Raw genomic sequence first — 21,687 nt, forward strand, 5'->3', positions numbered from 1 at the left:
AGTTTAGTGGTGGAGTGATACAAACAGTGGAGCAGTTTCCGTGGTCATACTGGTGAAATATTGCATAGCTCTCATCCAATCAGATTCGAGTGCCGAACTTACTCATAAAATGACAAGTAGGTCACCAAGCTTTTTTGGGGGGGGGGGTTGGCTAAGGGGACCCCCAAGAGTTTTGATACAGTTTGAACAATACTGATAAACATGTTTTTTGCGGTATTGATTCTTGTAGTACTATTTGATATCTTTCTGTACTATACTAAGCTTATTGTTGGCTCTGAAGACAGCATGTTGAAAACTCTCTCCTTTGTAAGTCACTTTGGATAAAAGCCTCTGCTACGTAAATATATGCAATGTAAAAGATACCGTGACTTTACCAAAGCACATTTTATATCTCTCCAGTCTGTTAGAGCACTTCATGTTAACTAGAGAGACTCGATTACAGCTGTTGAATATTGAAGAGCTGAGGGGTCTGTCACGCATTTCTCTCCCAATCCAGATTTCCTCTTCACTAACAGATGCTCTCATGAGGTTTTTTAGATCAGCGTGCACGTGTGATTCTCGAGAGGTCTGGTTCGTGCTTGTTTGAAATGAGTGCTGTATGCATTCATAACAAGCAGAGAGGCCAGATATAAGTAAGCGTGCAGCTTTCGGGATCACATTCATACCTGATCAATACAGAAACTGCAGAAATCAATCAGAGCCCGAGCAACATCACACAACATGATTGATGATCTACACCACATTCTGCACTAATAGAGATAATGCTTAGTGCTCATTAGAGGAATTAAAATCGACCCTGTAATACATTTCTGGTGTGAAAAAGAGTTCAACCAAAGCTAGCATGATTTAACTCATTATTGATAAAAAAGGAATGTACTGTGAAAGTACAGGAGGCCAATAAACCTTATAACAATGCACATGGGTCATGTGGACTATTTTATTGTGCTTGTGTGTCATTTTTGGGTCTCTGACTCAGAGCAGTTCACAACAACATTTATCATTGAGACAGATGCTATTATGGACATTGCTTGAGAGGCAACATTCACCAAACAAACACATCAAATTCGGACAATCAAACCCGGTTTCCATCAACCCTCTATTTTCATCGTATGGAACTCCGGGCTGTAAAAGTTGGTTATGTCAGAAGAAAAATGAGTTTGTAAAGCAGCCAGACTAATAGATGGGCAGCGCTTCTGAGGTCAGACTGCCGCGCACTGACATCGCCCGAAATGACCAAGATGAATCTGCCTCCTGCCACCAACAACTAATGATAACATAAAGCCCTCTGCGGAGGGACGGCTGTGATTTACTGAAGAGCAGCGAGTAAGCACTAACGTCTCCGATTCTTCCAGGAACTTCTCGAGCGTACGGAGGAAACAGGTTTTGCTACTAATTAGTTTTCTTCCTTTATTTCTTTTTTAGTTCTGCCTCATTTCTCTCTCTCTCTCTTGATTCACAGGCTAACAGTAAACACATCCTCAGTCATTCCTGCATTCAATTCAGGAATATAGACAGATGGAGAAAAAACACAGTTTATGGAAACATTAACGAAATGAAGATGCAGATCCGGTGCTGTGATGGATGAAGGTTTATTTATAGATGTTCAACGCTGATGTTTCTATCAAATAATGAATCTCAAAAATAAACACCCATTAAGTATACATTTGAAGACTATAATCTTGAGTTGAAAAGTTACGACGTTGTGTACAATGTCAAATCAGATTTTAAAGAAGACAAGCTTGAACTTCAACGGAACACCGCCGGGGGCATCATAGACATGCAACAGTTAAGCATTACCCTGCATGATTTGTCTTCATATCAGCCAAATGGAAACTTGTTTAAGAAAGTTGTTTTTGATTTTTTGCATTTTGTAATATGGTGAAATGAGAATGTGTTGCAAAATGATCGTGTTGTTCAAATTGTGTCAAAATGTCAATATTTTGTGTTCCATATACATTTTTAACATGCTTTAATGATAATAGTATTTTCATTATTAGTTAAAAAACAATCTTTGAAGAATTTCTTCTTTGCAACATCCTTTCTACAGCAGTTAAATGTGATATTAGAAAAATAGACAAGAAAAGATGCATTATAAAAACTTTATTTTAGATAAAACATGAAACCTCATTACATGTAGTGTAGTCGGTCTAAACGATCCATCTCGGGTCTGAACAGCACAGCAACGGTGACGGTAAGACTTCACTAGGTCAGAATCAACTGCTTTGCAGATGTTACAGTGTTGTTGTAATGCTTCATTGAAGGGAGAATGCTGCAAATTCACCATGTAGAAAAGTGAAAAGGCCATGGGGACAACAGAGGACAAGCTTACTTGCATAACCTTTGTGGAACAACAGATGGAATCGTGTCTGTTTTAGTTTTGGAAATGGGAATCAATCGACGGTCACGCCAATGCACAGACGAATGAACTACTGAATGATCGATGATGTTTGAGGTAGCAAGGCAATCATGGCTTTCTTCTAATTTTAGAACATTTATTTATAAAACTATACTACACAAAGATAAATCTTGGGCCAAACATCTTGAAAATCCATATCTTTATAATATAATCTTTCTGCGCGATCCATCGAGGATTACAGCATCTATCGCCCGCTCGTCTCCTGGAATGGATGCTTTATAGGCACAAAAGGGTGTTTGTTGACGCATTTGAACGTTTGTGTTGTAAAACATCTGTGCGTGCGTTCTAGAAATGCAGTGACCGTTCAAACGTGCCGATGTCAGAGACGAAAACAATGTGAAAACGATACTTTAAAGGGAGACCGTTCACTGCAAACACTGTCAAAGAAGCTCTTTAACGGAACAACATGCGCTAACAGTATAGCATTACCAAAAATGATTTGTCTTCATATCCACTGATATTTATGAAGTTTTCGGACTTAACGAATAACCCCTAACGTCTGCGGAAAGATAGCGTGCTAATTTGAAAAAGAAAATGAAGTAAACTGCTTGTGAGTTACAGTATGTAGCAGGTTGTTTCGCGGTGATCACGAAAACAAAAGCGTACAGGATACACGGTAAATGGCCCCCATAACCCTAAATAATCACTGAAGTAATACAACGATGGGTAAATACACCTCACGTATAATCTACACGTTGATCAAATGTACAATTGCATAGTACAGACAGACGCAGTAGTAATAGTCATTTCAATGAATTATGTGGTCCATTTCCAGAGTCTTTGGGTCCGTCTGGAAATCTGCATCTCTGGAATGGGAATTCTGTTAAGTTTTGAGCGTGCTCTTCAAGATTTCTGCGCTCCGAATTTTCTGTTGACGGCCTTCACATCACCTGCACACAAACATCGATCATTCAGACATACATATTAAACAAGTGTTTGAGTCATAACACTGACTGACTTCACATCGTACTGAGATGGAATTGTCAATCAAATAATAAAGAGAATCACTGCAATAAGAATCAATGTTTTTAACTGCTTGATTCAGGAGTCTTAAACACACAAGAAATGGATAAACGTATCCATTTTTATTTTCTCGTGTTGATGTATTTTATATGGAAACAAATCGAAAAAATCAAAAGGCTTGCTCCTTTCCTAAAATCTGCTACTTGATATCGCTTGATGACGGCAGGATGGATTAGGAGGGACTGTGTCATAAGCACTCTTCACACAAGCCAGTAAATTACAGCTAAAAGATCATTTGAGAAAAAACAAACTTAAAAAAAATGTAAGTATAAATTTCTGCTATGAGAAGTTGCACCATTTACCAGTAAATGATCAGTATTATGTCAACAGAGAAAAATATTAGGTCAGAATGCACTCATAACATTCTAATTAAATGAACAGGTTAGTAATGCAGTTACAGAAAAGACAAACAAAATTCAAATGTGCAAAAATCACGTGTGAAATGTGTGTTTTTGGACCCTTTTTGTGTGAATCCCATGTGAGACCCTTGGGATAAAAACCCATTGGATGACAGGTGTGACATGTAGTGATAGGTCTCCACATGTGATCACATGTTCCTCACATATCACCACATGTTGCACATGTTATCCCTTGGGTTTCAAAAAGGATCCAAAATGTTGTACACATGTGATTACAGTTGTAGATGACTAGAAACAAACAGCAACTAAATTGTTATTGTTAACGTGAACATGATTTAATAAATATAAAATGAATCCCGCAAACTAGTGGTGCAGAGCAAAATGTCCCGTGTGATCAGAGACTCGTTTGCGCTCATTTGGGCAGATGAGTGAAATGGATAGTGGGAAACAATTTATGGTGTTTCAGAACTTCAGGTTCTCTTTTCACTTTGTATTCATCATGTTTATTTAAAATACGGGTGAATATATATTTGTATAACCGGAGTGATGGGTTGAAATTGAAAGCTTACCTTGGGTCTTGAAGACACACTTGATGCTACACATTCCAAAAGAAGGAAAGAAAAAGAAAGAGATTCAATTAGGACCATGTCTGTGACAGTCTTGACAACACACTCTTCACAACATTTCATTTACAGCATCTACCCTAAGATTCATGGGATAGTATGGAGAACTTAATGGGGGAGACAGCGTCTAACAATAGTAAAGTGACTCCAAACATGAATCTGCCGACCCTATGTTCTTCATTCAAATGTTTCCGTCAAACAAAGAACATGGAAATGGCCCCTTATCTTCACACAAAACAAACTTCACAACACACATTTGCCCAATAGAGAACAACATGACAATGAGCCGAGATCAATGTTTCACCCACAGAGTCCACCTAATAATGAAATCCGACTTTTTTCAAAATGAAGTCCAGCAATAACAAAAAACCAATCAGGGACTTCTGAGTAATAAAAATACTATAAAACTTTCAGGGTCTTAAGTCGCATGTACTTTTACATTAACAGAAATGTATGAACAGTTTTGGTAATAACACAATATTTCTCTGTGAAAGTATGCATCCGTACATGCTTTTTCGGCTAATGCTCTGTTCTCTTTTTTCAATGAAATCAAATAGTATTTTTTAGCTTAAACATTCCCGGGATCATTAAGCTTGATCTAGTTTGTTGAGCTCTTATGTATAGAACAGTATGGAAATTGGAAAGGAGAACCCAGAAGAGCAGAGTATGAGCCGGCATTCGAGAGTTGGATTGCGAGAGGGAAAGTCAGAGCGTTAGACTTACGAGAACATGCAGGAAAACTTTGGTTAATTTGTTCCATAACCTCAGCCAGATCAGAGCTACTGTTAGCACACTCATCCAGAAATTCATCTGAGAATACACACACACGCACAGAATACACTCAAAAGATTAAGAAACACAGAAGTCAATGAGTTCCCTGTGGCGTGAGCGTGTGTTTACCTGTGAGATCGGCTTGTCCGGCTGAATCCTGATGAAGAGAACTCGAGGAGGAGGTGCCATTTAACTCAGGCTAGAAAAGGAGAAAAAGCGTTATTAAAAATCTAATCATAAGTGACTGCCAGAAACTCCAGGATTAAATATCACACCTTATATCAGTATTTTCATCTAGATGGAAAGCCACACAGACAGTGTCTTATTAATCATGTGTGAGAGGTGATATTATTGCTACTTCTGCTAAAACCAAGTGCGACCACAAATGTCAGTTTGAAATGACAGTCCTGTTTGCCTTTTTGCATATGGAGTTAAATTGTGTTTATTTAGCTAATAGTCTTTGACACGACCATCTGGCCAAACTGAGACTCGGTGCAGTAAATCAACCCCTCAAGAAACGCAATAAATGACTGTTACACTAAATCAGGACTGAATGACTGTTTGATTCACGACGCTGTTGGCGGCTGCTGGGCCTGCTGGCCTGGCCTGTTAAATATTCAAAGCTATGTTAAGAACTAAAACAATAGTGGTTTATGCAGTGTGGTAAACACTGAATGCGACCCTAGACTGGTGCATGTTGGTGTCGGCATCAGACGGCAGGCCAATGGGAGGTCATTATGCATGCGAATATAAAGAAAAATAGTGCTGGCCTTCTACAAAAAGCACTAACAAGAGAACAATATCAATTTGAGCTGTTTTATATGGTCACTATGTGATAATTGTGATCAAGAGAATTCACGGTAACAATATTATCATGGTATCTATAGAAATTATTTCTAAAAAATAAATACCGCTATCATTCCAATAAACGTAATTTAGTTCATTTAAAATTTTGTAACCATTGTAATTTATAAGGTTATATGTCAAAGGGGTTGAAAACCGTCATCTGCTATGTTGAATTGTAAACCAGATACGTGCACTGAATAATTTACGGGATTATCGCATGTGTACTGTAGTATTAACACAATATAGTTATACGATTATATCATATCCATTGTCCGCACCTATAATATATTGTGAATAGATCTCTGCCGGCATTCAATAATAAGGTTTATCGTGATAAAAGACCGGTAAAAATACAGTGAATAATTCTGGGTAACATTTTATTAGCATAATCGTTTATATTTCTGTGAAACACAGTGATTTACATAGAGTGTGTAATACATATTTAGCGGTCAATAAGTCATCATTCATTTAAATATTAATCAATTAATTTAAATTGAATTTAAATGCTTATTTAGTTTCTTAAATGCTCATGACTTTTTATTAAATGTATCATTTTTAGATATATGTTGTTGGTGTCAAAAAGTAACTAGAACATCATTGAAAACAATAATAAAGACACAATCCGCTAGCGTGATATACGGCATATAAAAGCCGCACCGATTACCGTGATTCCAAACTTCGATACCGGAAGATGCCTTATTGCAAAACCATTTGGGTATGTTGTCACCTGATGCAGTAGTTGGCGTAGTCGGTAGAGTTGAGACTCCAGCTGACTGTTGTGATCCTCTAGTATCTGCATGCGGGCCTCCAGTCGTCCCTTGTGCTGTCGCAGGAGTTTAGCTTCGGCTAACAGGTCAGCTTCCTCTGGTGCCCCGCTAACAGCTGCGACCGCTGGAGCGGACTGACCATGCTGCTGACGCAACTGTTCATACTCCTTCTGAAGGGTCCTAGCCAGACACAGATAAAGTGGGAATGTTTAACGCCGTGGCAGATTTGAGCTCTTTGTTTATTGTGAGTTTGATTTATAACTGCTGGATGCTGGTCCAGTTCTTTTATGTTCTGGGTTGGAGAACCAATGAAGGAAAGTGAACCCACTGAAACCTGCAGCCAGATATACGGCCGGTTGTTAGAAAGCAACAGAATAAAGATGCCAAACACGCAACTACACAAACGAATAACCAGCTTTAGGCTTCTGTTATCGGGAAGTCCTTTCACTGGAATAACTGCAAACAGAAGTAAGTAATTACAAGGAGAGTCAAAGTCACTTTAACGGTCTTCTTTTAAATGGCAGCTTTTCTCGCTTTATTGTGTTTCGGGCGGACTTAAGAAATAATTGGATTTCTATTCTGTTGAACTGTGTTAAATTGACTCAGACTGGTATTCTGAGAACCAAACTTTTCATGTTGTCTCCTTTTGTCTTAAGTAATACTCGTATCACACTGTCTGGGTTTATTCTTGCGATAACATTCGGCTGTCTGTCATTGAACATGAAATATTGATTTAACGTATTTTCTTAGCTAATTTTTAATGAATGCAGACCTTCTGTGAGGAAAATTTACTTTAGGTTTTAATCTAAGACGCGATGTTTACATACCAGAAACAGACAATTTGGTTTAATCATTTAAACATTGTTTTAAACAATATGTTTATATTTATTTATTGAGTAATATTAATCTTTGCATGTAAAAATGATTTGCAGCATCTGGGTTAACATGTGCTATATATTTTGGCCAGTTGATCTGGCAAAATCAAACCTTGGAATGTAGCGATTGGCCAATCAGAATAAAGTATTCCTGAGCGCTGCGTAATAATCTAGGTTAACACATGTTTTCTACTACTTTAACTCATTAAATTCATTTACATTTTACAATTTTATTTTATAAGTTATACGAAATGCAACTAAATTTTTTAAGAAAGTTTAATAGTTTAAATTCAAGTGACTTGTAAAGCCAGTTTGAGCTTGATTTAAGATTTTAGCTTTTATACCAATTTTTTGACAGTGTATACAGTATCACTGCTGTCCTTCTAAAACCTTGTATCTCCATTTTTCATCATTTTTTTGTTGTTGCAATAAATCATTATTATCAGTCCCCCTTTATGTTTGTCAATGGGTTTTGCAAATATCCAACTAATAAAAGTATTAAATGTGCTTGACACCACAGTATTAAATAGCTTCAAATAAACAGCTTTTTTTTCATTTCCTGAAAAACAGCGAATTTGGACATACGAGATTTCGGAAGGACATCTTGGTTACTTTTTCAATTGCTTATCCTTGTAATTATTCATTTAAAATGTTAACAAAACTTTTCAATGTGACAGAGAGAGACAAGTCCATGAACTGGAAATATTCCTACCGTTGCTCTTCCTCCAGTCGCGCTATGATTCGCTCCAGTTCTCCTCGCTCCTCCCGTTCCACTGCTTGCAGAATCTGGGCGGGGCTCTGGAGCATGTAGGAGGGGCTGTGGACATTAGGGGCAGGGCTCCTGTGGATGTGGGCGGGGCTTTGGGGGTGACTGTGGGATGACCCCTCCCCTCCTAAAGTCTGACAGTACTGTAGGATGAGAGCGTGTTCCTCGTCCCTATGGAATCAAAGACAAGAAAAGTCAACAGTGACATTCTTTTTAGGTGTGCGGTGGATTGTTGTTCGTCACCCATATTGTTCCACATCATAAAAGCCCACCCAAAAGACTTTGATATCTAGGTGACTGATGTGTTTGCAAGAGTAACAATGATTCTTGCCTTAGTAAACATCACTTGCAGAAAATGACAGCTAGAGAGAGAGCGATAGAGCGATAGAGAGAGAGAGAGAGAGAGAGAGAGAGAGAGAGAGAGAGAGAGCTGACATGTGCTGTCACAGCATGTAAACACGAACACAGAGCGAGAGGAATAATTAAGATGTTCTTTTGCTCAGCAGCGGGGTGTCAACGCCGGGAACGGCGAGATTTAAACAGCAGACAGGCGAAAGTTAGGCGGACTGTGAAAATTGGAGTGGAGGTTTTGGATGCAGGAGCCGTAGTGCGATGTCTGAACAGATGTGTGGACAATGAGACTCAGGTGTGTGTTCACATGGTCTCTCTGGAGTCTGAAGCAAACACACAATGACTAATCAGACAGATTACACAGGCACTGCATCAGAGAGGATCCTAACAACCTGCCAACACCAGCAGATGCTGAAGAAACACAGGAGACAGTCTGCAGCATGGCCGGTACACAACAAAATAAAACTCGATTGCATTTCCTAAAGGAAATTGCAGCACTTGGGAGTCGGCAGGAGAATAGAGGAAGTTTTGAATAAGACGATACAGTGGCACCAAAAAGTCTACAAGCAAGATTTAAAGTAGGAATGTCATTGCTTTAGAAACAAATGAGTTAAGAATATAAGTGAAGTGACATCTGGTCATATGAAAACATGGGGCCTCGTTCACAAAGCACCCGTATGCCCATTACTCACCCTCATGTTACTTCATAACTGTATAAATGACTTTGTTCTGATGAACACAGAGAAAGATACTATTTACAGGAATTTTAGTCATTTTCCGTTTCCTGGAGGTGCGAAAATCTCTGACATTCTTCCAAATATCTTTCTCTGTTTGAGATAACCTGAGGGTGAGAAAATATTGATCGAATTTTCTTTTTTGGGTGAACTATCCCTTTAAGGGGCAAATTTGAATCTGAGGGTGCAAAAAAATCTAAATATAAAGAAAATCGCCTTTAAGGTTGTCCAAATAAAGTTCCTAGCATAGCATATTACTCTCAGGTTTTATATATTTAAGGTAGGAAATTTTCAAAATATCTTATTGGAACATGAACTTTACGTATAAACTAATGATTTTTGGCTATTATTAAAAATGTTCCCGTGCTACCTTTTGTGGTCCAAAGTCACATGTTCTTATAAAACTCGATTTTATTTTTAACATCATTTTCTTTTGATGTTGAGGTGAAATGTTTTCATGATATCAATCGTGTGTATGTCTGTGACCTTGCTTCAAGAAAACACAGCTAGCATATGGCATTAATGAAGAAAAGAGTTTCACGTTTGTTCTCCAGTGTAGCATCAGTGTTACTTTGAGACCCAGAAGCTCCTCCGAGGTGGAAAATCAGGCAACGGCTTATTAGTTCAGTAATTATCATGTGCTTGTGCTGTGAAGGACGCCCGCTGAGCTGCCTGTACACATCCACAACAAACTAAAACAAGTCTTGAATCGTTTCTTTAATGAAGTGTGTTTTTGACAAACTGTGATAATAAAGAGGCCATATTTCATATGCAACATTAAAATATGAAAACAACTTGCTATCAAACGGTTGTGTCTTTGACCCATGATCCTCCCTTTTGTTATGACACTCTTTCCATTTTCTTCCTTCGCTCGATAAAGCTTCCGATTCAGTTCTTTTCTTCTACACTTTCCTTTTTCTTCTCATTTCACACAAAAGCAAAACAGAGCAAAAACTAAACAATAAAAAGACTAATTTGAGTCAATAGACTAATTCTAAACTTGCCAAAGGCGATGGAGCTCCCAGCAGGTCCATTAACTAGACGTAAAGTCTTAGAGAGCGTGTGACAGGAGCCAAAATGACTCGCTGTTTTGTTTTATCTGCCCATTATTCACTCGGCCTGTCTTACCCTTTTATTCAAGAGTGCAGCTGATCTTGACAACTCAAATCTCCTTTAAAGCAAAATTGTGCTGTGCTGGTAAGTTTGTGAACCTATATTAAGAAGCTGGGGCCGGATTCACAAAACATTCTTGAGAAAAGTCTTCTTACAGACATATTTTCTCTTAAATTCGACTTTAGGAAACAGTTAGTAATCTTATGCATTCCCAATAGAAACTTCTAAAGAGAGTTCTTAAAAATGTTCTTACCAAATTCTCGAAAAAAAAGTAAATATCTTAAAATTGTGATCATCACGTTCGTCTTAAATCTCAAAAGGTATTATGTTTAATTCATGCATATGGTTGTTTCACAAGCGACGTGTATTGTATTGAGCCAGAATCATAATGTTGACGTTTACATGCCATTAAGAATATTATATATTGATACAATTCGAAATCTAAACGAAAAGGGTCACAAATATTATGGTGTAGTAACACACAAAGTAATAATTATTATAATATGTTTTATTTTTTAACTTATTACCTACAATGTGATGGTAAATGGTGTTTAACACATCATATGCTAATACAGGCTATACAAGAATGCAAGATGCTTGTTACACATAAAGTTTATGGTATATATAAACATATACAGTTTCCGCACGAGCAAGCAAGTGTAATTATTGACAAAGCATTTCATTTTATTCTTAATTTAAGATTAAGATAAAATTTAAGATGTACTTTTTAACGGTTTTAACGAACTTCCTATAATTTATCATAAGAACAATCTTATACTTTGTCTTAAGAACAGTTTGTGAATCCGGCCCTTGATCTTTAGTTTTCATTGACTTCAATTCAACTGTTACCACATAAACAGTCCCTAAACAGAGACGGTGCACATAGGTTTACGCTATGTTACAGTATTTGATCTATTTTGTGTTGTTCCAAACCCGTTTATGAGGTTTTCTTCTGTGGGAAACAAAAGAAGATATTTTGAGAAATGTCTCAGTGGTTTTGTGTTGATAATGATGTTCTAGTTACTTTTTGACACCAACAACATATATCTAAAAATGATACATTTAATAAAAAGTCATGAGCATTTAAGAAACTAAATAAGCATTTAAATTCAATTTAAATTAATTGATTAATATTTAAATGAATGATGACTTATTGACCGCTAAATATGTATTACACACTCTATGTAAATCACTGTGTTTCACAGAGATATAAACGATTATGCTTATAACATGGTTTGGTTACATTAATATCTTCTTTTGTGTTTTTCCGACAAGAGAAACTGGCCCGAGGATGAGTAAATGATGAAAGAATTGTCATTTTTAGTTAAACTATTCTTACTATCCCTTCAAGGTCGTCTTTCAAATCACTCAAAGTAACTCAAATAACTACCTTACTTGATAGCAAACTAATCAAACCTAAAGATGCATTTTATTTCAGAAGGTTTAGGAAGAAAAGGTTGTTTATTAAATAAAAGTGTGTCTTGAAAATATTTAAAAAAAAAGAGAAACGAGGGACCTATAACCTGCCTGGATGTAACTGAACATTCAGCAGTCCAGATGAATCCACTAAGACACATATGTCAGAGTCAAGGCCCGCGGGCCACATCCGGCCCGCGAGAAGGTTTTTTACGGCCCCTGGGATGATCTTGATTTATTATTAGAACCGGCCCGCAGACCGCAGCAAGCCGGCAGCCCGCAGATCTTTTACACGCACCAATACTACATTTCCCACAATGCAACGGTGACGCACCGAGCAGTAGGCTGCTTCATTTCAATATTTATTGGCACAGCAGTCGTCAGCATCACAGTAAAATTAACTTTCAGATACCCATCAAAAATGGCAAAACGGAAGGTGGACACTGAGAACCGGGGGTTTCAAACAAGGTGGGAGTCGGAGTATATGTTCACGGAGGTAGCTGGAAAACCTGTGTGTCTTCTGTGTGGAGAAAGTGTGGCGGTACTGAAAGAGTATAATCTGAGACGACATTATGAAACGAAACACGCGGACAAAAACAAGAATATGGACATGGAACAAAGGCTACAAAAAGCAGAGGAATTAAAACGAGGCCTCAAATCTCGACAGGCTCTGTTCAAAAAAGCCAAATCACAAGGCCAGGCTGCTGTCAAGGCCAGTTTTATTTTGGCAGAAGAGATCGCTAAATCAGCCCGGCCATTTACGGAGGGGGATTTCATCAAAAACTGCATGATTAAAGTTTGTGACGAAGTTTGCCCAGAAAAAAGGCAACTCTTTTTAAATGTGAGTCTGAGCAGAAACACCATTGCCGAGAGAGTAGACCAGTTGTCCATCAATCTAAAAGAGCAGCTTGTGAAAAAGGGAAAAGATTTCATTGCATATTCCTTGGCTGTGGATGAGAGCACCGACATTTCTGACATTGCCCAGTTGTCAATTTTCATCCGCAGAGTGGACTCCAGCCTAAGCGTGACAGAGGAGTTTTTGGCTTTACGTCCTATGCATGGCACAACTACGGGGCATGATTTGTATGAAGAGGTGTCAAGATGTGTAAATGAGATGGAGCTGCCTTGGGAAAAACTCGTAGGTTTGACAACCGACGGAGCACCTGCGATGTGTGGACACAGGAGCGGACTGGTGGCGAAGATACGGGAAAAGATGCAAGAGGAAAACGCGACAGGTGAGCTGACAGCTTATCATTGTATCATACACCAGGAAGCGTTGTGCGGTAAAGCCTTGAAAATGGAGCATGTAATGAGCATCATCACGCGCACAGTTAACTTTATCAGAGCCAAAGGTTTGAATCACCGCCAGTTCAAGGCATTTCTGACGGAGTTAGAAACGGAGCATGGTGATTTGCCTTATCACACAGAGGTGCGATGGCTAAGCCAGGGAAAGGTGCTTCAAAGATGTTTCGAGCTTCGTGAGGAGATTTGTCTTTTGTGTCTGTTGAAAATTAAAGATTACTGACAGAGCCATAAGAAAATATTGCTTTATTTATCTGATCATATTGGAATATATTTGTTTGGTTTTCAGTAGGTTCAATTAGGTTCACTAGACTATATGCGTCATTGAAAAATTTTTCAAGGATTTTCAACTCTGAAGTTTCTCTATGAGTAGTTACGCTTGAATGCGGAAGAATGGATGGATGCGGATAGCGTTCAATCAGAGCAGGAAACCATCCTGACAGAAAAGCACATTTCTGCCTACATCTCCCACAGGAACCCCCAGCCCAACAGAAAGAGAGGCACAAATTGGAGACAAAGCGATTGCTTGCTCTCTGTCTCTGTGCTCAGATGATATTTCACATCAGCCACCGGCTGTACATCGCCTGCGGGCTGAGACAGAGAGGAACAGAGAGGGGTAAAGGAGACGTCCCACTTGAGCCTGTGTGATTGTGCATCGGCTGCATTGATAAGCTGCTGTGTAAACAGAGTTCAGACGCTCAGCTAAACCCCAGAGCTGACAGCAACAGGAAATGAGAATGCTAACATGAGCATGCGTACGAGGAGAGAGAAGAGAGGATGATATTAAATGAATAAAACCTCTCTTCATCACATCTTCCCTCTCCACTTTAACTTAGTGTCACATTTCAAATCTTCAAATCCAAATCTGTATGAGTTTTTTCGTCTGCAGAACACAAAAGAAGATATTTTGAAGAACGTTGGTAACCAAACAACATTGATCCTCATTGACTTGCACGGAGACAAAACCACCCAGACATTTCCAAAAATATCTTCTTTTGTATACCACAGGACAAAGTAAGACATACATGTTTGGAATGACATACATAAATTACAGAAGTACATAAATGATGATAGAATTTTTCTTTTCGGGTGAACTATTCCTTTAAGTGACGCTGTTGAATAAAGATGATGCAAAAGCCCCCTGAAATAATTTAGGAACTACATCAATAAAAAACAACAAGTGGGTTTTAGTCTTATTTTAAAGTGCAAAATATTCCCTCCTGCACTCAATTAAACCCAACAGATAATGGCATTACACACCAATCCATCAGAAACATTTAATGAAAACACTAAATTCTCTGTCTCTGACTCAAGCACACACACACAAGTAAATATATGATGTTGACGTGGGTGTTAATGCATTAGGTACAGATAAACAAGGTGTTAGCGGGAGGAATGGAATTAGTTCCATCTACTTATAGCGAGCAGAAGAAAGAACAAGTGAGAGAGAGAGAGCTCAAGAGAGACAGAGAGAGAGAGACAGCGGAGGTAATTAGATTTTTGAGTGCTGTTATTATTTGAGTGCTGATTATTTTAACAGCGCTTTACAAACTGTTTGCAAACAGAAACTCTCAGTTCCCACACGGCCGTAAAATACAAATACTTGATGAAACTGACCATCTACTCACAATCTTTATCTATGATACAATATTGCAATTCTGATGCAATCACACGCAACCACACACACTTTCAGAAATCAAATCTTGTAGACAGCCCAAACCAATAGAGATAGATGATCCTGGTTCCTCATAATTTAAGTCAAAATGGCGGTTACTTGCCTTGAACAATAACTGCTCTCATTAGAAAAGTGATTGTGTTTGCCAGAATGTGCGGTGATTTTTTTTATAGGTGCTAATGGTAGTGTTCAGTTGTTGCAATCAAAACTGCTAAATAATAGGCTAAACTAAGTTATTAAGCTTGTAAAGGCATTTTTGCTTGTACATATAAACGGTAGGGAGAACAGGAGCCGGCGCCAATATACAAACCAAATGCCTTAAAGGTGACCTCATATGAAAACCCCACTTTTTCTGTGTTTAAGTGCTATAATTGGGTCCTGGGTGAATCTAGCAACCCAGAAAATGTGAAAAATAAGAACCCAGTAAGTTTGTTTTGGTGTACCTTTCCCTGCAAGCATGTGAGAAATCGTGCCGTTCAGATTCGTTCCGGTTGTGATGTCCGAAGCATATTTTATTATAATGTTACCGCCCCTTATTCTACACAGTTCTACCCACTGCGCTCCGCCATTGTTGTTTTCACAAGGTACAGTGGTGTACGTGACGGTATGGCTAAAGTTCGTGGACAACATGCAATGTAGTCGCTGCACATAGTCCAAACTAAGGAAGAGGGAGGAGTGGATTTATTTTATTTATAGTGGAAATCCATCAGAAACCATAAGTAAAAACCTGCTTCTTGCACGAATCACTTCAAGCCAGAGTGCTTTTTCAACCTGGGACAGTACAAGCAGGATTAGCTTCAAAGTTGTTCCTCAAGGGGGATTGAGAACGACTGAACGAGACAAAACTGCCGATGTAAGTAATATTTATCAACAGTCTGAATTGACCTAAATCTACTGTATGTATTGGAGGATAATGTTAGCATATAAAAGCAAAGGGAGCTACGTCAGTCACAGGCTAAATAGAACATTCAAAGCCAGTGTTAAGCTTACAGTTTATAAGTGCAGATAGACACTTGGAGTTTGACTGTATGAATGTTAATACATTGTGTGCGTTAATAAATATTAGCAAATATCAAACCATTGTATGAATCCCAATAGACCCTGCGTTCTATTCCGAAGTGATTATATATATTCTCTACGCCCTGCGACTCTTTGTCAGTAAGTGATAATGTAGCTTCAGTGCATATAAGATAGCTTTTCAATGTGGAATGCGGCAGAAGAGCATGTTAAGCCCGTTTACAAGAACAGACCCACTGCCGCTCTGTGTCTTGTCTGTTGTTTTCTGTCAAGTGATGGTGTACATTACATAAACTTTTGTATTAGCAAGTGATCTGTGTTTCTAACTTTTCAACTGTTAAGCAAATAGGCATAATTCTAAACTTTTACATTATTTAGATAATTCGTAAAAAAGTTGTATTTGACCTTTTGATTCTGTTGCAAATATGTTCTATCCCATTTTGTTGTTTTAAGTGTGTTGAAAGTGTTATATTAATACAAAAAAAACTATTCAATTCAGTGTATCATTATTCTTTTGCTAAAAAAAACTGCCAAATAAAAAGGTTGTAAGAGAGAGAGGTTGAAGCATTTGTATTATTAATGTAAAAAATGGCAGACAATATGCATGGAATCGTGATTGAATCGAATAGTGAGGCAGGTTCACAGCTCTACAAAATAACCAACAGTTTTATGTTTCAAACAGAGATGGCGACAGAGAGGCAAAAGTTATGGATTGAAACTCTAACACCTTGTCTTCACCAGATGCGACCGGCACAACGTGACACGACTATTGGCTTGTTCTTAATGGGTTATTCACTTGACGGAACTAAAAGTTATAATGGGTTCTAATGTTTTCTGTTGTCTTTTGTCATGTCATGTCTACAGTGTGCATTTCCAAATGTCAGGTATGACACAAAACAGTATTGAAGGAAAAACTCATACGAACTCTAGAGGTCAGGTGACCTGTCTCCTCAGTAATATTGTTCTTGAGTTAAGGTAGAACAAAGTGATTTTTATGTTCTGATTTCTCTTAGAGGACTGCAATAAAAATGATTGTTTCATTCATGCATGCATTGAAAATGGCTCATCAGTCCTCCCATGAGAAGTTTTTCATTGATTTAATTCATTTACAAAGACTTTCTTCTTCAAAATGTATTTTTTTTCTCTGGAACACATCGTACTCTTTCTGGCATTTTATCAAATTTGGGATCAGATTTTCTAAAGCTGGCACAGCCAATCATGTCAGGGCAAACTCTGGTAGGACCGGCCACTGCTATTGATGGTGTAACTTCAGTATTTATTGCCTTTGAATCCGTTCTGCGCACAAGTTCAAATGGTACAAACTAAAAAGAATACAGACAACTTTTAAGATTTATGAGAAAGACATACTGTGGGCAGATGGTAGCCATGGGTTTCTTAAATCTAACAAATGGCTTAAAGATTTTTTTTTTTCTCGGCTGAAGTTGACAACTCTTTCGGTCAAAACCAGCCCAGGTTTATTACGGCAAAGCTTTTATTGATAACTGATCTTATCAAGAGCTTAGAGGTTACTGGTCTCAAAACAGCAGTGTGTGTGAATGAATACGTGGGTCAGGGGTGTATGTGTGTTTGATTTAGTGACAGCTGGTGGGAATTCATTTCTTTGATAAAGATCAACATTGCATCCCATTCATCTCACAGTACTGGACCCCCCCCTACATCACTATCTGGTCGTTCTTTTAATTTCTTCTTTCAAACTGAGAGATGAAACTTCGGACTCTTTGAATTCACAGTCCCTCGTCCCTCGAGTGATCATATCATTGCAAAAAACATTTTCAGGGCCTACAGAAATATGTTGCTGGAGAATAACTGCGTCTTTTATTTGAACGGTAACAGTGTACAGTAAGATAGTATTTGTTGACTTTATTTAACCTCTGCATAGTAGTTAGCCTTAACTAACAATGTTTATGATCTTAGTTCATGTAGAAATTAATAAAATGTCAAAATCTGTTAAAGCGGCACTATGTAGGATTGGCCAGATAATATAACACGAAACAAATAAGGACATGAAAATACCCACATAGTCCAAATGCAGGTTGTGTTGAAGTGTTTTGATATTATTTTGTGTTCGGTCATAAATCATTGTACATCATACAACTATATATACTATATGCAAAGTCTTGCCATCATATCCGGGATATAAATCCGTAAATTTGAGTAAAATCCCAGGCTTCACTCATCCGTGCTAATTCGCGCCACATGAAATACAGATGTGGGGAGGAAATTTCTAAATCACACAAGGTCCCCAGATAATACTAGTCATGTGCGAAAAGGACTTAAATAACATTCATCATGAACATAACGAGAGAAAGAACAACCGATGAAACTGTACCCGTCTGTATTAACACAACAAGGGAGCTACATTTTTTGTGTAATCTGTTGACATATTGTCTTTTCTCTTTTTCTTTGTAAACTGTTATCAGTTTGTACTTTTTCACAACTGATGAATCCCCATATGTCAACGCTGCTTGCCGTTTAAAAGTAAAAGTACTAAACAACGTCATAAATAATATTAAAAGTTGTATAAAATCCTACCCAACAGTTGCGAGTACACTCACACAAACCGCCTGTCATTTGCAGCATCCACATGCTGGTTAGCAGCCGGATCCTCTTCCTTCTTTGTACAAATGTGACGAAATAACGCATAGGCGAAAGACACCAAAAAAGGATCTCCGGGAAAGCAGACCCGACAGGGCAAATTACAAACCATTATTACAAGCTTTGCGTGGTGAATCCCGCAAGGGTAGTGACACAGTTGTAAACACCGTTCTTTCATGTACATGCTCAATAAATTGTTTTAGCGAATTTTTACTCAAAATAACTTACGGACTGCCACTTTAACATTAAAACTGCAGCCTGAAACTTTTGACACTCTACTGGAATATCTGTCTACAACACAAAACTGCAAGTAACTTTATGTATTTTTTAGATGCTTTTAAATTAACATCATATCAAATTGATTTTAATCATGAAATTGTTCCCAACAGTTCAACTTAAAATTGGTTGAAATGTAATGTAATGTAATGACAGATGTTAACAAAATGCTTCAACAAAAAAAAGCTTTAAATCCTTGAAACTGGCTTTGCCCTCAAAAATAATAGCGACAACGGAAACACTTTACAAAAAGGTGCTATTTGTTAAAAATTAGCTTATATGATCTAACAATGATCAATTCTTCTAGCATTTATTAATCTAATTTCATATTAATTTCAGAATTTACTAAAAAGTTTTTAAAATGCAACATGAACTAACATGAATAATTGTATTGACATCAACTAATATTTACAAGGATTAATAAATGCTGTAAAACTAAATTGTTCATTGTTAGCAAATGTTAGCTTATTTACAACTGTTAACAAATAGCACCTAATTGTAAAGCGTTACCATGAGAACTTCAGAGAAAAGCTTTAGCATCTTTAGATCTCTCCTCCACTACTCTGATTCACTTCAGAAACTTTCATATGAGTCTAGTTTTTCATTTCTCTCTTCATCTCTCATGCTGTGGTCCTCTCTCTTTGTCTCATCTGTCAGCATTGTGACCTAACGCAGCTCACTGAAGGATCTGATTCCAGCTCCACTGGCACCAAAGCAATTAAGAAACATGTCAGAATATATATGAGGTATTACTGTACTCAATCAGACCGCACCAGACAACAGCCGCTCTCGCTCATGTAACATGTTTAATCACTGTCTGACATTTTACAGCATATTTTTTCACACAAGAGATGATTTTTCATGTTTTATAAGTAAATTTCACATTGTGCAGGAAAGCATTTGTATGTGAACGGCAGCTGTGCGTAATACATCATATCGTAAACAAGACGAACGATTATTGAAGCATGAATCAGACTCGTTCAAATGCTGACAATTTATTACTCAGTTTTCCATGCATCACTTTTTTATTACACTCCTGTACGTGAACAGTGACAAATCATATTTACTTAACTGTCATTGTGCAATGCCAATAAAGGTTAATCTAATCTGTCTAATACAGAAAAGTGAAATCATCTACAGTAAAAAAAAAACGTATCCATCATGACTGCACTTTAGCTACAACACAAAACTCTGATGTTGGTAGTCATTCTGGACCAGTTGAAGAGGTTATTTTTTTTACTACAACTACAAATACAACTGAACTACAGTATCTGTCAGATGGATCTTGCCTACAAAAAGTAATTGTACTATTTTTGCTGACTTAAATTTTGAATATTGTTCAATCCACTACAATTTATGGACTTTATGAACTTCCGATGTTGTCAGAGGTCAGGATATCAGTTTCGGGTTTAATGTCTAAAGCTAAAGTACATACCTAAACAACGACTGGGCAAAACCACATTTCTGTCAAAATGTACTTGTAATGAACACTAGCCGCTGTCAAAGAAAAAAAGGTCTTATGGCGTGTTCACACCAAATACTATTTGCACTATAAGTAATACTATAAGTAAATTACATACAAATTCAATGCTAAGTTCGATGTGAATGGCGCGAATCAGGCTGCATGATTGCTGCAAACGGGCGTCAATCTCGTCTTCCGTGCAAATTGAAAATATTTGTCACTCACATCTTTAATTTACAGTCATATTACAGTCTTTTCCTGTAATTTGACATTTTTACCGCATTTCAAAAATATGTCAAAAATAACCGTATAATTCTGTAAATGTGTTTTACATTGTATGGATTATAATTTTTATAATAATTTATAATCATTTTTTACAATTTTTTAAACATGTTTTTACATTAACATAAGAAATGTCAACTTTTTTGAGTTTTTTTTCTTAAGTTAAACAATTCAACAATCAAATTGTAGATGAATACATTAAAATGACTAGTACAGCCAATTTGATTGTACTTTAACATAAAACTCATTTAAATGCAATAGTTGTCATTAGATTGCTTCCTATTTGCACAAAATTGATCAGCTGCTGGACACGCCCACATTGCATCACAAATCAAACTTAACATCAAAACTTTGAGCCAGATTTAGTAACAGCTTGCAGCAGTGCAAACGCCTCCTTTAGCGTAAAGAAACGATTGACGCTGTTTACTAAAGATGCAGTGAAAATGAGTGGTGAAAAGGCATGGACACAGCAGTTTTTGCGACTGACCAAATTGCATATGCATTTGTAAGAGTTTCCTCTCAGACCCGCAGAAATTTCCACTCCCATCCATACTTTTTTTAAACTGCGCTCTTAGGCTATTTTGCCCTGTTTAGTATATCTGGCCATTAAACTACTAAGGTACCAATACAAAACGACCCATAAGCGGGGAATTCAGTCATCCCGTTCAAATCACACATTACATTAAATAGAAAAATAGCATATTATAAACAAAGCACAATAGTCACTTACATGCTTCCAGTGGCCGAGCTGCTGTCTGTGGGCAGAGATCCATTGGAACGCTCCATCTGTGCTAACCTGAAGAGATCAATATGACAGGTTTCCAGTGATTATTAGTATCAAAATGATTCAAGATATGGATTTGTGTGTCTTCGAACATGTCTAGCATGCTTATTCATATGTAGGGTGAGTAATCAATAAAAACAAATCAAAACAGAATTATGAACATTGGTATATCCAAAAGGGTTGAAAACCATGGATTCTAAAACAAACCTGCAT

At 37.5% G+C, this 21,687-nt stretch overlaps 1 protein-coding gene across 3 annotated transcripts in view; it reads right to left on the bottom strand.

Annotated features, from left to right (window-relative positions):
* Positions 1-2,085: 2,085 nt before the first annotated feature.
* Positions 2,086-21,687, bottom strand: part of utrn (utrophin) — a 159,163-nt gene continuing 139,561 nt past the window's right edge. For all 3 annotated transcript variants that reach the window (XM_056734046.1, XM_056734047.1, XM_056734045.1), the window contains 7 exons: positions 21,421-21,486; positions 8,393-8,617; positions 6,766-6,985; positions 5,322-5,391; positions 5,145-5,231; positions 4,368-4,393; positions 2,086-3,306 (listed from right to left, as the gene is read on the bottom strand). In XM_056734046.1, coding sequence (XP_056590024.1) covers positions 3,298-3,306; positions 4,368-4,393; positions 5,145-5,231; positions 5,322-5,391; positions 6,766-6,985; positions 8,393-8,617; positions 21,421-21,486 — 703 coding nt within the window. In that variant the 3' untranslated portion in view covers positions 2,086-3,297. The remainder of the gene's footprint in view (positions 3,307-4,367; positions 4,394-5,144; positions 5,232-5,321; positions 5,392-6,765; positions 6,986-8,392; positions 8,618-21,420; positions 21,487-21,687) is intronic.

Source organism: Triplophysa dalaica, chromosome 20 (assembly GCF_015846415.1).
Source record: "Triplophysa dalaica isolate WHDGS20190420 chromosome 20, ASM1584641v1, whole genome shotgun sequence".
Classification (NCBI taxonomy): Eukaryota; Metazoa; Chordata; class Actinopteri; order Cypriniformes; family Nemacheilidae; genus Triplophysa; species Triplophysa dalaica.